The 14,006-nt window shown below is 45.5% G+C and overlaps 1 protein-coding gene across 1 annotated transcript in view; it reads right to left on the bottom strand.

The window, feature by feature from the left end:
* Positions 1–220: 220 nt before the first annotated feature.
* Positions 221–14,006, bottom strand: part of AACS (acetoacetyl-CoA synthetase) — a 49,541-nt gene continuing 35,755 nt past the window's right edge. The window contains exons 15-18 of the mRNA XM_080986597.1: positions 9,704–9,773; positions 8,649–8,707; positions 5,523–5,725; positions 221–2,873 (exon numbers count right to left, since the gene is read on the bottom strand). Coding sequence (XP_080842723.1) covers positions 2,736–2,873; positions 5,523–5,725; positions 8,649–8,707; positions 9,704–9,773 — 470 coding nt within the window. The 3' untranslated portion in view covers positions 221–2,735. The remainder of the gene's footprint in view (positions 2,874–5,522; positions 5,726–8,648; positions 8,708–9,703; positions 9,774–14,006) is intronic.

Below are 14,006 nucleotides of genomic sequence, written 5' to 3'. Positions count from 1 at the left end.
GTATTGGGTGATGGCACTGGGTTGGCAAAGGCTGGAGCAACCAAGTTCCTGGGACCAATACACAATAGGTATAAGTAAAATCCCAGTATATATGTATGTACATAGTTCTTTTAAAAAGTGGGGCTGCCATAGAACCTATGCCAGCAAACGCTTTTGGATTTACTGACCTCTGCTCCTTACAAAGTAACACTAATATGATCAATTCACTCCACAATAAAGATGAGAATTTATTCTGCAGTTTTATTAAGTTTAAATTCCTTAAAGCATCACTGAGATCACTCAACGTGATTTTAAAAAGGGGGGAGGGATCCAAGACAGAATTTGTTCACCAATCGTTCCAAATAACGCAGGAGTTTTTGAAGCACCAAACCTTTCTTTCTTGCCGAGTTCACACAACTACATCTTCCATTATGAAAAACACAATGGACCATAAAAAATCTGTTTAGTTGTTTTCCATACACAAGTAACAATTTGTTTTATTAGGGGGAAAATCCCTTTACAAAGCACCAAGAAACAGTTCCTTCCACCTCCCCCCTCACGCCCCCAAAAGATCACATAGTAGGGTTATTATTTTAAAGAAAGGAAGTTACTCATATTGGCCACCAAACACAAAGGTCTTGGGAGTTTCTGGGACACCGGACAGGCAGCCGGCAGCCTGTATACTCAATCTAGCCCACGAAAGGGCTTCTTTTCTGGCCCTGGTGTTAAGCCTTAATCTCATGGACTCTCCACACCTATTTTTCTCTTCTCCTGTTTTCTCCCACGAAAGCCAGGGTCACAACCATTTAAAGCTCATGGCTTCTCTCCAGCTCAAGTAATCCCAGGAGCATTCACATACTCCCCCTGCAAAGCTACAGTTCCCATAATTCTTTGGGGGAGGCCATGTGATTTAAACAGATGGTGTGGTTGTGACCTGATTTTAAGATAAAGGGCTCTCAAACTTCCTTTCCAAGTCCACCAGCAGCTAATGGAAGAGAGGTTCTGCCAGCACTCTCCTGCTTACACACCCAATTTCCTGGGCCCTACTTGTAAACCAACACAGGCAAATGGGGGCTAAGTATCCAAAGTCTGTATGGGATGTGTTCTGCCAAAGCTACCACTGCTGTTGGCAGTGTGGAAGAAAAGGTTCAAGAGCCAATGCGATGCCCTCCAGATGTTGCAAGGACCACAGCGCCCATCACCCTTGACCACTGGGCTACGCAGGCTGGGCTGAGGGGAGCTGGCATCCAACAGCATCCAAGAGACCACACTGACCTTCACTGGTGACAATGTCCTCCTTTAGCCCACACACAGTTAAAAATGGGGATGTAAAAGATTAGTGACTTTGCCGTTTACTTCCACGCTCAGGATCCGCAATGGGTTGTGCATGAAAATCATGTTGACCTGCTTTCTTCAGATCTGTATAAAATTTTAAGCCAGGAAAACTGTTTCAGGAAACTAAGTGCATAGTCATGCTTCTAATTCCAGCATCTCCCCTTTCTCCAAAAGAGACTGTTTGAGGGCTGGGAAGATGAGGCATTGAAATCCTGGTGCCAACCCAAAGTCCCGGGGAACTGATGGAACTATCTGCTAGTCACTGCTAGCCGGTTCCACTGGTTGCAAGATGTGTCTAAATGAGGGCTGCAACCTTTCATATTTTAGCAGGAAAGTCAAGTATTATTTCAAACAGTGGCAGCAAATCTGTGCTCTGTTCCAAAACAGACTTTGCCAAACTGGTGCCCTCCAGGTGTTTTTCTGGCTGGTTCCGATGGAAGCAGTAGTCCAAAAGTAGTCTTAAAAGCTAATCTTAAAAAGAGGTATTTCTAAAAAATAAAAAAAGTTTTAAACACAGACCCAGAAGTCAATCTCTTTATTTAAAAAATAATAAGTAAAAATAAAGTGAATCCAGCTGTTGTGAGCACTTCCTTGCATCTGGGAAACCTTCCCACATACAATTGTCAGTGACAGATCACTCCCCTGTCTCCTGTTGAGGATTGGGGGACGTGGTCTAAGGAAAACACCCCCAGTTCTTCAGAATGCTGCTATCTAAGCCTACTGGGCACTATCACCACTGAGAATGCACTCTTTCTATCACACTCAACATCCCCATTGCCTAAAAAACCTCAAGTGAAGAACAGTGGCAAACATGAGAAACATGCCCACAGTCTTCTAGTCTTCCCACTGAAAAGCCACCAGTAGTTTCCTAGAATCTTGAGCAGTTTTAAACCATAACCAGGAATGAGAACATGCAGCCCTCCAGATGCTGCTGAACTACAATTCCTATAATCCCTGACAATTAGCCATGCTGGTTGAGGCTGATGGGAGTTGGAGTGCAACAGCATCTCGGGGGAAACAGGTGCCCCACCTCCAACCATAATCAAATGGTATATATGCCTACCACCCTATTGCCTCGATTTTAAAAGATAAAATTCAAACCAGAAGACACATTTTTTTAGTGTAGATCATTTAAAAAGTCTCTGTACCCAGCTGCATCTAAAAAGAGGCAAGCTAGATCTTCCAGGCTGGAAGGAAAGCAACGCCGATACACCAAAATTTGCAGGGCTGCCCTTCCAGAAGCCTTTTCATGAAGCACTTGGCAAATCAAAACAGTGTTTCTCCTTTTTCAAAAGAAACACCATTGCTTAAATAGTTTCTTTTGCATACAGCGTCCATATACATATTATATACACAGTACAAAACCATACACGCACACACGCACACACACAAACACAGAGATGGGGAAAAGGCAGGTTCCTTCAGAAGTTCTGGAGCTCAGGAATGTCTCGGTAAAGGTCCAGGGTCTCTGGATTGGAGAAGATGCCCCGCTGAGCCACTTCTTTCCCGGCGATAACGTGTTTGACAGCAACTTCAACTTTCTTCCCATTTATTGTGTACTGTGAAATTAAGCAGATAAGGACATAAGAATTGCCTCTGCCTTAGGCCAATGGCCCTCCTAGTCCAGCGGCCAACCAGATGCCTGGGGGAAACCAGAACATGACCTCAAGAGCCCTCCTTCCTTCTGCAGTTTCCAGAAACATCTGAAGCATTGCTGCCTCCAGCTGCGGAGGCAGAATTTGGCCATCATGCCTAGCAGACACTGCTAGGCAAACGGTGATGCTGTGCTCATGACTCCAACACACCAAATCACAAGTTAATATATGTAACTGAGTTACTGCAATGGTATCATTTTAATTATACTCTATTATGGTTCCAAGTGTTTCGTAATACCTATCGCATTGCCTGTGTATGCAAAAGGCCTGACTGGCTAACCAGCAATAAATGTTCTTGTTTGGGGTGCAGATTGTTAAAAGTTCTGCATCCCACATCCAGTTCTCCCCCAGTCACCATCCAGATGCCTCTGGAAAGTCCACACTCTTCCTACACACTGGCTCATGAAAAAACAGTAAGCTCTCTGCTCCCAAAAAGGAGGTCAGTGGCAGGTAAATACTTTTTTGTAGCTCCAGGAGTTATATTTGACCAAAAAAGCGTGGGTCAAAGGAGAGAGGAAGGAAACAACAACAAAAAAAAGAATGGGAGGAAAGCAAGAATGCAGCTCTGAGTGCTTTCTTGTAGGGACATATTTTACCTCAAAATGTGATTAGAATTCAGTTATACATACCTTCAGAGTGTTGGCTACTTAATGTTCTAAACTAGGACTCCTAGGTAACCAGCTGTCATATAAACACCCCAAAGCCTCCTTTTACTTTTTCGTTTCAGTTTATGGAGCCATTTGAAGCTGATCTTCCATAGCTTTTTTTGCAGAGGGATTGAAGCATACAATCAGAGATCAGGACCAGACCCACCCCAGACACTGGGCCTTTGCTGCTGCTTTTCAGGGAGGCCGGCTGGGGCAAAGTGTGGCTTAAAGAAAAACATGCTGGTACCAAAAAGCTGAAGACAATGTCTTCTATAATGTGGGTGAGCGATTCTGCCACACTCATCAGCTCGCTCCAGGCTGGCAAGACACTATAACAACCCCATTAAAGTACCTACTGGCTAGACCAACATGGTGCCCTGCAGACGTTGCTGGATCACCAAGATCATCTTGAGGAGTGCTGTTAGTTGCCCTCCATGTTAAAGAGGCCCGACTGGCCTCAACTGGAAGTGGGGCATTTGGTGCTGCTGGCCTCATGCTATGGAACAGGTTCATGCAGAGATGTGGCAGGAAGCATCCTTGCTTCTTTGACTTCCAGGCCTCTATTGGAGACTTTTTCATACTGATTAATTAGCCAGCCACTTTAATTATTATTTATATTACTTTTAAATGGTATTTCGTTTGTTGTACACCAAGATCTTTAATGATACGGCAGTATAATAAATGCTTCTATAAACGAACAAACTTACTCCATGGGCCAATGGGAAGGCAGGATGCAAGTTGCAGTCCAATTAACTCAACATCATTTTTAAAGTCTGTCCAATACTGCTCTTCTCCCTCAGTCATTACCCTAGGACTCCATACACACTATACCATTAAAACACCATCAAAGAATTCTGGACCCCGTAATTAGTTAAGGATCAGTGAGAATTTTACCTCTCTGCCGAGAATTCTTTGAGGGGGGAAAAGTGCTTTGAATCTGGTTTAAAAGGTGTCGTGTGTACACAGCTTGAAATTTGGGGCCATCCAATGAAGCTGAATGTTGGGTGATTTAGGACAGGCAACAGAAGTACTTGTCATACAGTGCATAATTGAAACTACGGAATTTGCTTCCATGGGAGGCAGTGATAGCTTGGACAAAGTCATGGAGAACAAGGCTATCACTGGAAGGGGCGTAGCTCAGGGGCACGGCATCCACCTTGCATGCAGAAGGTCCCAGGTTCAATTCTCGGCATCTCCAGGTAGAGCTGGGAGAGACTCCCTGCCTGAAACCCTGGAGAGGAGCTGCCAGTCTGTGCAGAGAATATTGAGCTTGATGGACTAGTGATCTGACAGTTTCCTATGTTCCTGCTCATGAAAGTCAGAAGTAGATCAAAACTTCCTTCACAGGCCTTACTTGTCTCTGTGAGACTTCAGTTGTGAAAAAATTAGGTCACAAGCTTTGCAAGATATTTTGAGGGGTTTTTTTGTTTTTTTTAAGCAAGACTTCTTGCAAAACAAATCAAAAACCTATCATTTTAGAGAACAGAACTATCCAAAATGCTTTTTGCGGGGAGCAGCTTTTTGGCACACCAGAAAGGCAATCATCTCATTTTATACTTATCAACAACACCCAAGAGTTCTCAGTATATCAACAGGACGCACGTATATTTATAAACCAAACAGAGGTGTTTATTAGGGGACTTTTTTTTGCTGTTTAAAAAAAGGAGGAAAAAGAGGAAAAGGCTTATTCAGGAAGAAAAGCACACACAAGTTGCTAAGCAACACAGACAAACTATAAAACTCCACTCCACCTTTTTAATTAAAAAAAAAAAAGTCTAAAATTTCCAGGCATGTGGGGGCTTTGAAGAGAGATGACAAGTGCTCCTTAATGACTATTCCAAGGTAACAATGAAAAAAAATATATAGCAGCAGCAAGTAGTAAGAAAAAAGGATTGTGCTGACATACCGGAATGCCTTCAGTTTCCAGAATGAGGCTGGGAACATGCCGGGCAGAGAGTGCGACGCGGATCGCTTCCCTGATGCGTTTCACCAAATCTGGGCTGAACTCCTGGTTGGTGGCCATCTTTAGGAAAAGGATCACCCTTTCTTCGCCGTCTTTGTTGTACTGAGGGACACAGAGGCTGTCCGAAACCTCCTCAAAAGCTTCCACTGAAGAGACAAAGGAAATGTTGGCTTAGACTTATTTGCGCCCCCGCGGCAGGGAATAGTAAATATGCACCCATTATAAAGCCCATTATAAAATGCTGCCTTTATTAATAATAGCAGTAAAGGCAGACTTTAAAAACAGAATTGAATTCATAAAGTAAATTATAACACAACTGAATGCCAAGCCATACAAGAAGAATTGGAAGTAGGAAGAAGAGAAAAAGAAGAAGAGTTTGAATTTGATATCCCGCCTTTCACTCCCCTTCAGGAGTCTCAAAGCGGCTCACATTCTCCTTTCCCTTCCTCCCCCACAACAAACACTCTGTGAGGTGAGTGGGGCTGAGAGACTGCAGAGAAGTGTGACTGGCCCAAGGTCACCCAGCAGCTGCAGGTGGAGGAGCGGGGAAGCGAACCCGGTTCACCAGATTACAAGTCCACTGCTCTTAACCACTACACCACACTGGCTCTCAAGGAGCTTCTTTGATGCTTATCCTGCTTCCTCTTAAGAATCTCAGAATACCTCAGATGAGATTCCCACTGGGCAGCTGAATGGGGCACTCTGGGCATTGCTGGAATCCATATCCCATCAGCATAGCCAGTGATTGTGATAGGAAACAGATATTATCTTTTCTCAATTGCCGTTTCTCCTAATCATCTCCCCTCTCCAAAAAAAAGGAGGGGGGAGCCAAACAGAGAGACCATTCCAAGAAAATAAAGAGGGGGGGGGGGATGATGTTGAGAGAGAAAGGAAGGCGGTTAAAGTTCATCTGCTGCCCACACTGGAGGACCAGGCCTGCAGCCAAACAGTCCTTTGCTTCACTCAACTGCTGATTTTTCTGCCCTCCCTCTTGCCCTGCCCTCGTTCCTGCAGACCCTCCACTGACTTCACGGACCAGGCTGGCAACCTCTTTTGTGATCACGCAAGAGTTATGACGGTGAAGCACCCTCAGAGGAATCCATTGACAGGGCATCACCAGAGACAACCGGGCCGCTGTGGGCACTGGGAGTCTTGCAAAGAGCAAACTGCCTCGGGACCGGGCACGCCAGATGGTTCGAGGCAACCCTCAAAATGAGGATTTGCTACACACATTTGCTGATGAAGACATCAACCACAACTTGTCTCTGTGTTTTCATTCCATGTGGCTTAAAAGGAAAAAAAAATGTGGTTGAAAAAAGGATTCAGTGTTGGTGAATGGTGGCTGCTACCCATTGAGACTGGTAGGGCAGAAGCAGGGAGACTAACAGCAGGTGGCGCCAGAGGCAACAGCAGGCAGAGACAACCAGTTCTAGATTTGTCCCCACCTTCCTTCTCCTCCCTGCTGAGTTCTCCAAGGGCAACTCTGAGCCAAGGAGGAGGCAGCTGTCAGGCAGTGCCAGCCCTCTGAACCGAATGTAGCTAAGAAAGCAGGCAAGTGGGGGCGCTGAAAGCAGACTAGCCTAGGGGGCAGTGCCCCATTCACTGTAATGGAGCAAGCCTCCTTTGATGTTGTTAAGAGCCTCCTTTAGGAGTGCCAACTAAAGGAACAACATAAGGCTATTTAATTCTGGACCTTAAAACCATGAGCATTCGGCTGTGACCTGCCCTGGGATCATTTTATAAAGAAGGGCAGGGTGTAAACTTCACAATAAATCATGAAGCCTCTCTCATTTACCCAGAACAAGAGTTTTCCTCAAGCAATTTTGCAAATTATCCTGTGCAGCCCAGTGGCTTTCAAACCCAAGTTCCAGGAGACCTTGGAAATGTATCTCAGGTGTTCCTTCATGAGATAATCTACAATGGCATCTCCAGGTAAAAGGCTTAAGTAGCAAATGATGAGAAAGAATGTCTGTCTAAGATATTAAAGAGGCTTCCCCAACCTGACACTCTCTAGATGTTTTGGACTGCAGCCCCTCATCACCCCTGATCTTTGGGTCAAGCTGACTGGGGATGATGGAAGCCCAAAAACATTTGTAGGGCAGTATTTCCCAACCCACTGCCTTCAATACTTGATGCCAGTCAGAGCAGACAATACAGAGATGGACAAATTCTGATGATGATTTATTATATTTGTTGGTTGCTTTTTTTTACAAAGCGACCCAAAGTATCTTACATTAAAACCAATTAAGGACATCCAATAGAAATCTAAAAATGCAGCTATACAGGTAAAAGGCAGGAATTGCAGGTCCCACCCTGCTAAAAGAGGGCACAATGCCACCCTTCAAATCACGTCTTTGCCTGGCTCCTAAAAATAGATGCTGCCAGTTGTGCCTCCTATGGGTGGGCATTCCAAAAGCAAGCAGCTATCCCTGAAAATGCCACTATTTGTCTGAGCAGCTTCCTCTCAGGGGAAGTCTCAATGGCTGCACTCACACATCATACTAAGCCATTGTTTGCACACTTTGACGATGGTTTGCGCAACCAAGCATGAGTGGTTTCTTAGGTGAGAAGATGGGCCAAGCTTGTTTCTCCAAAGCTTGGTTTGATTTCTAGCTGCTATTACTTTGTGCCTGGGGTGGGGTGCCCAAAAAAACCATTATTAGGCAAAACCGTTGAGTTTGGCCATAAAGTCAAACCATAGTTCAAACCAACAAGAAACCTTGGCTTCACATTGTGATTTGTTGGCAAAATACAAGCCATAGTTAGTCGTCTGGGCTGGGTTTGCAAATTCCAAATGAACAACAACATAGCATTGTGTGTGAACCAAGCCAGAGTGCAGGGCATGTGAAGAAATGGCAACTGTACTCTTATAGAGTGCATGCGGGGTCCAGTACTCTACGCCTTACAGATGAGGCCAATCGTGACTTGGCTTGCTACAGCACCCACACACTGCTCTCTACCTCACAGGGTGGTTGTTGAATGAAGTCAAGATAGAAAAATGAGAAATCAAGTTAGCCAATACTGTAATTAATGGGAGGAAGAAGAGTGGATAAATGTTAAATTGCATACCTATGTTATAGATCTCAGAACTCCCAAACCTCACACCACTTGGATTCAGTGTGCCATCACTGGGGGGAAGAAACAAGTACAAACCACAGAGGAAAAGCATAATCATTATTAAAGCAGCATTAAAGTATAATCACAGTCTGATGAAAAGAGACAAAACAAAGGGAATTTATCATGGTTCTCAATAAAACAACTGTGTCAAATAGGCAACAAAAAATGATCCTAAGGCTGGGATTCCAAGAGGCCGCTGTTTGTTAGAGATTCATACCCATTAGAACGTTTTATACAGACATAAACAACAAACAGGCCCACAAGAACTGTAAAGATCTAAATAGGTTTAATGACTGTGAGTCCTACCCAAAGAATTATGGGGACTGTAGTACAGCAGGAGCAAGAGATGCAGCTCCCTGGCACAGCATCTGCCCTGTACTCAGAAGATCCAGGGTCCATCCCAGGCATCTTCAAGCAGGGCTAAGAAGAACTCTTCCCCAAACCATGGCAAGCCACTGCCAGTACACAATACTGAGTGTGATGGACCAGTAGCCTGATTCACTAAGGCAGCTTCCTACATTCCTACACCCAAGGGCCTTTTATAGACAGGAAGAGGAACCTGCAGCCCTCCCAGATGCCGTCGCACTGGGAGGGCCACAGCAGACTATCGGCTACCCTGGCTGGGGCTGATGAGAGTTGGGAGCCTGCCTTAGATGCCAAAGCAACTTGCTTGGCATTGGATTGGGTATCATGCAACTTGACCTGGGGGAGAAGGAGGCATTTGCTGTTTTGCCTCGGGCAGCAGTATGCCATGGGCCAGCCCTGCATCAAAGGAAAGGTTGTGCCACCTGACGAAGACCACAGGATGCTGAAACAGAGGAGAGGGGGAGGAAAGAGTGGGGGGAGTCTCTGAAATTTCCTGGCCCAGCCTCAGAAACGCCAGCCAGTCAGCAGAGCTAGACTGACAATGTGTCCCTATATTCCCAGCCAACCAGTGCGCAGCAGCCGCTCTGCTCACTGCCACGAAGCATCCCTCACATATGGTCACGCCAAAGTGATGGGCATACCTGCGGCCAAGCATGACGATGCCTCCTGTCTTGGGGTTGATCTTGCAATAGTCGCCGTGAGCCCAGACACCTGTCCAGAAAAACCCACATGGAGGGCAACCAGGTCAATTATCAACAATCCAGGCCTGGATGGCACACAAATCTGTTTTCACATTCACAAGAACAGTGGAAATTGACGGAACAGATTAAAAAACTAAACAATACGATGTTTTAGGTATAGGGTATAGGGCGGTGTATAAATCAATTAAATTTTTTTTACAAGAACACAGAAAACTAGAAGGGTTGTAGTGGGATTCAAGTGACCCTCCTTTTAACTTATTTTGTTTACTGAATAACCCAGTGATTCTCAAACCTTTTCCTCTGGACCACACTTTCAGAATAAATATTTGCTTGTGCCACACTGAATTTTTTATTGATAAGAAATACACTGGAACACAAAAAGAAGCAAATCCCAGCAGTGCTTGTTTTATAACATAGAACACAACTACTTTATAATATGATCATGGGACATCCAGAAAGTAAAAACCAATGCAACTGCATAAGAACACAGGTCATTCCCAAAATATACTGTATTTTTCTAGGTATAAGATGAGGTTTTTTGCTTTAAAAAATTAGTAAGAAATTGGGGGTCGTCTTGTACACGGAACATGGGCACCTGGGGGAATTTTTAAAATATTTAAGCATATGTCCGGGATTTTGGCTTGGGCGGGCTGAGGCGGTCCCTCCTGCTGCCGCCCCCTCCCTTCCCCCCTCCGGGCTGCATGCTGGCGACTGGCTCGCCTCCTGAAACCCCCGCAGGCTCAACCACCGGATCGAGAGCAGTTGCCACCACTGAGAGCTGCCTCAGCTGCCTCTCCTTGCCTTCTTTCCTTTCCCCCCTCTTCCCCTCTCAGACTCCCAACACCTTCCTCAGCTGAGTTTGCTGGGCAGCATGGCCCAGCGCAGAGCGGCCGCTGCCTTCGCCCGGCTCTTCCTTGGCATCCTGCTTGGGAGCCTGCTTCCCTGCAGCAGCAGCAGTTGCCACCGTGGGGGAGCGTGAGGTCCCCCCCCCCAGTCGCTGCCTTTGCTTCTGCACCACGGTGCACTGCATGCTTCTCATGCTGGAAACTTTGAGGGCAATTGCCCCCAACTTGCTGCCACCAATAAATTTTCGCTTCTATTTTAGGGTTTCATTTTCTTAATTTTGGGTTCAAAAAAATAGGAGTCGTCTTATACATGGAAAAATACGGTAATTATAAACGAGCCTCTTACATATGAACCTTAAGTCTGTATGACAGGTGAGAGCCTGCTTTTGCCGGGTAATCTCCTTAATTTTAGGTCTAATTTAAGACAGACAAACTCTTATCTCCTAATCAACACAAATAAGCCTTTGTCTTTTCTGATCTTTTGCATCTGTCAGAGTTCCTGCCACACCCTTTGAGAACCATTGGAATAACCTTTCAGGCCAGTGGTCAGGAACCGTTGGCCCTCCATATGTTCATGAAATCAGAGTTGGGGAAGATGGCAGACTTGGGGGAGCAATCTCAAGTGCTCTTCCAGGCCATCCACCGATGAACAGGACCCAGGGACATGGTATCGCACCAGGAGCCCCCAAACTGAACGACTGAAGGGCTAGAAAGTCCACCCCAACTCCTGGAACAAACAAGGGGACAGACGAAGGGGTAGGAGAACTGCTGAGCCCGGGGGAGAGCGCTACATGCCAGCTTCCAAGTGGGGCCTAAGGAAAGTAGGGTGGGAGCCAAGAAGGGGCAGAGAGGCCCCCACCTCCCATATCCCACTCCGATCCCAGACCACCACCCCACCAAGGATCCAAAGTCACCAGCTCCAAATATTCTACAGAATTGTATTTTTTCTTTTTGAATTTTTAACCTTATCTTCCATTTTTCACTTGACTATTTACCTTGATTCTTGACTTTTGTCTAAATTCCTATGCTTACCCTTGTATACTTTCTTCTCCCTTAATCTTTTATATTTTTACACACACACACACTTTTTTCTTTTAATTCTAAACTTCTTCTTCTTCTTCTTCTTCTTCTTCTTCTTCTTCTTCTTCTTCTTCTTCTTCTTCTTCCTCTTCATGTCATCCTACCCCTAACCTCCCCTTTTCTTCTTTCCCTTCCTTTTTAATGGACAAATAATAATTTTTAGCATTATTATTATTTAACTCCTGAAAATCATAGAGTTGGAAGGGACCCGAGGGCCTTCTAGTCCACCCCCCCCCCCCCCGCAAAGCAGGAATCACAGCTAAAAATGGCCATCCAGAGTGTTGGTACCTTTGGCTTTCCTGACGTTGCTGGACTACAACTCCCATCAGCCCCTGCGAGCATGGCCTACATCCAGGGGTGATGGGAGTTGTGGTTCAGCAATAGCAAGTGGTCCCGACACACATATTCAAAGCAACAATGCCTCACAGAGCGGTTCACCAACTATATATCCATAAAACCCAGTACTGCCCCAAGTGGCGGAGGAAGCTGCTGGAGCACCTGGAGCGGCAAATATGACGTGCACCTGTCACTCCTCCTGTCAATCCTCCTGGGGGTGCCAGCACCGCCTGCCAATCGCACAACTACACCCAGCTTGTGGCTCTGGCTGCCGGGGATGTGAGCATCGCCCTCTGGGGGGCCGCCCACCGGGGGGGGGCGCATCCCCAGCTGGCACCCCTGGGAGGATTGGCCCACTGGGGGTGCAAGTGCCACCACGTCACCCCCCCCAGGCATGACAGCTGGGGCACAACCCCCTTGTCCACCAGTGACTGCCCCCCCTCCAGCCCCGGGAGCCTTTCCCAGACCTTGACTTTGAGAACAGCAGAAACAGCTGGGAAGAGCTGTTCAGGGATAGTTTTAAAAAATAAAATTTTGAGTTGTGTATCCTTGTTTCTCAAGTTGACCATTTGTGGAATTTTATGCATTGTAATTAAATGTAATTTTATTGATTATAGATTAGTAATTCTTTATGGTAATTGATAAGTGTAAACTGTTAAATTACTGTTTGCTGATGTACTATTGGATTCTAATGAATTACTGAATATTACTTTATTTGATATAAGTTGTTTACTTTAAAGTTTTTGTGACTTTTTATATAGGATCTGATTCTTACTATTAATGTTTTATGTTTTATTATTATTATTCTGTGCGCTGGAGGCTGCCCAGAGTGGTGAGGGTAACCCAGCTAGATGGGTGGGGTATAAATAAAAAAATGTTATTATTCCTCTTCTTAAAAACCATTTAGAAAATCCGACTTCAATTTAAATTCAAGCCAGTCTTAAAAGCCAGGATAAAAATGCAGCAACCCCTGCTCAAAAACAGGTGAGATACTGCAGCAGGAAAACTAAGGACCTCAATAAGAAGCTAGAAGATGAGTTCTGGAACTTCTGATGAATGATGGCAACTGCACACAGGATGCGTACAGCTAGGATTGGAAAGGGAAAAAGCTTTGGGTCACTGGAATGCAGGCAGTGAAGGAGACTGAAGAATTTCTGCAGTGAAGGAGCAGAGAAAAGGGGAAAGCAAAGGAAAGCCATTTTAAAATGGTGTTTTCTGCCACTTCCTTTTTGAGGAGCCCTAGGAGCTGCTGGCAAGAACGTCCTGCAGTGGAAGGGGTTGTCCAGCCCACTTGGCTGACCCTTTCAAATAGTTTGACTTCCTGCCAGCGGAGAGGTGAGCAGTGACACCCCATGTAGGACCCCCTTCTTCCCCATAGGAGAACCTGCAGATATTTAAATACGTGTGTGGTTTTAAAAAAAACCCTAAGAGTCTTGCACATTTGCTTAACAGACTAACACAGACAAGCCTCTAAAACAGGGGAGGGGACTTGCCACCCTCCAGATGTTGCTTGACTTCTGCTCTCATCATCCCTGACCATCGTCCTTGCTGCCTGAGACCAGTGGGAGATGCAATCCATCAGCATATTCTAGAACGCAGCAACAACAGAATCCCAGAAGACCATTTTTGTAGCACTCTGCTGTTTGTGGGTTGTGGGCACAGGACTGCAGCCTCAGTTATCAAATCAACAATGAAGACCCATTTTTAAAAAGAAATCCAACCTGTTTGTGATCCCTGATGGTTTCTGAAGTTGTGAGAAAGGAGCACCCCAGAAAGATGAAGAGGTCTGCCCCTGCACTTGTGGAGAGCAAAGTGAGGGGGTGGGATGGCGGGCAAACAAGCAGGAACCCCGCAACACTCACGCTTTCGGGCTTACAATTTCACAAGCAAATATTGGTACCCACAGCAGTTCTCAAATGCCATGCTCAAATATTAGTTCTGCAGGCTTTGTAAGTGCAGGACCACCAATGTGCCCCCACAAC

Source organism: Podarcis pityusensis (assembly GCF_964106645.2).
Source record: "Podarcis pityusensis genome assembly, chromosome: 16".
In the NCBI taxonomy this organism is placed as follows: domain Eukaryota; kingdom Metazoa; phylum Chordata; class Lepidosauria; order Squamata; family Lacertidae; genus Podarcis; species Podarcis pityusensis.
Note: the sequence above shows the minus strand (reverse complement) of the source record. Positions and strands in the feature narration are given on the sequence as shown.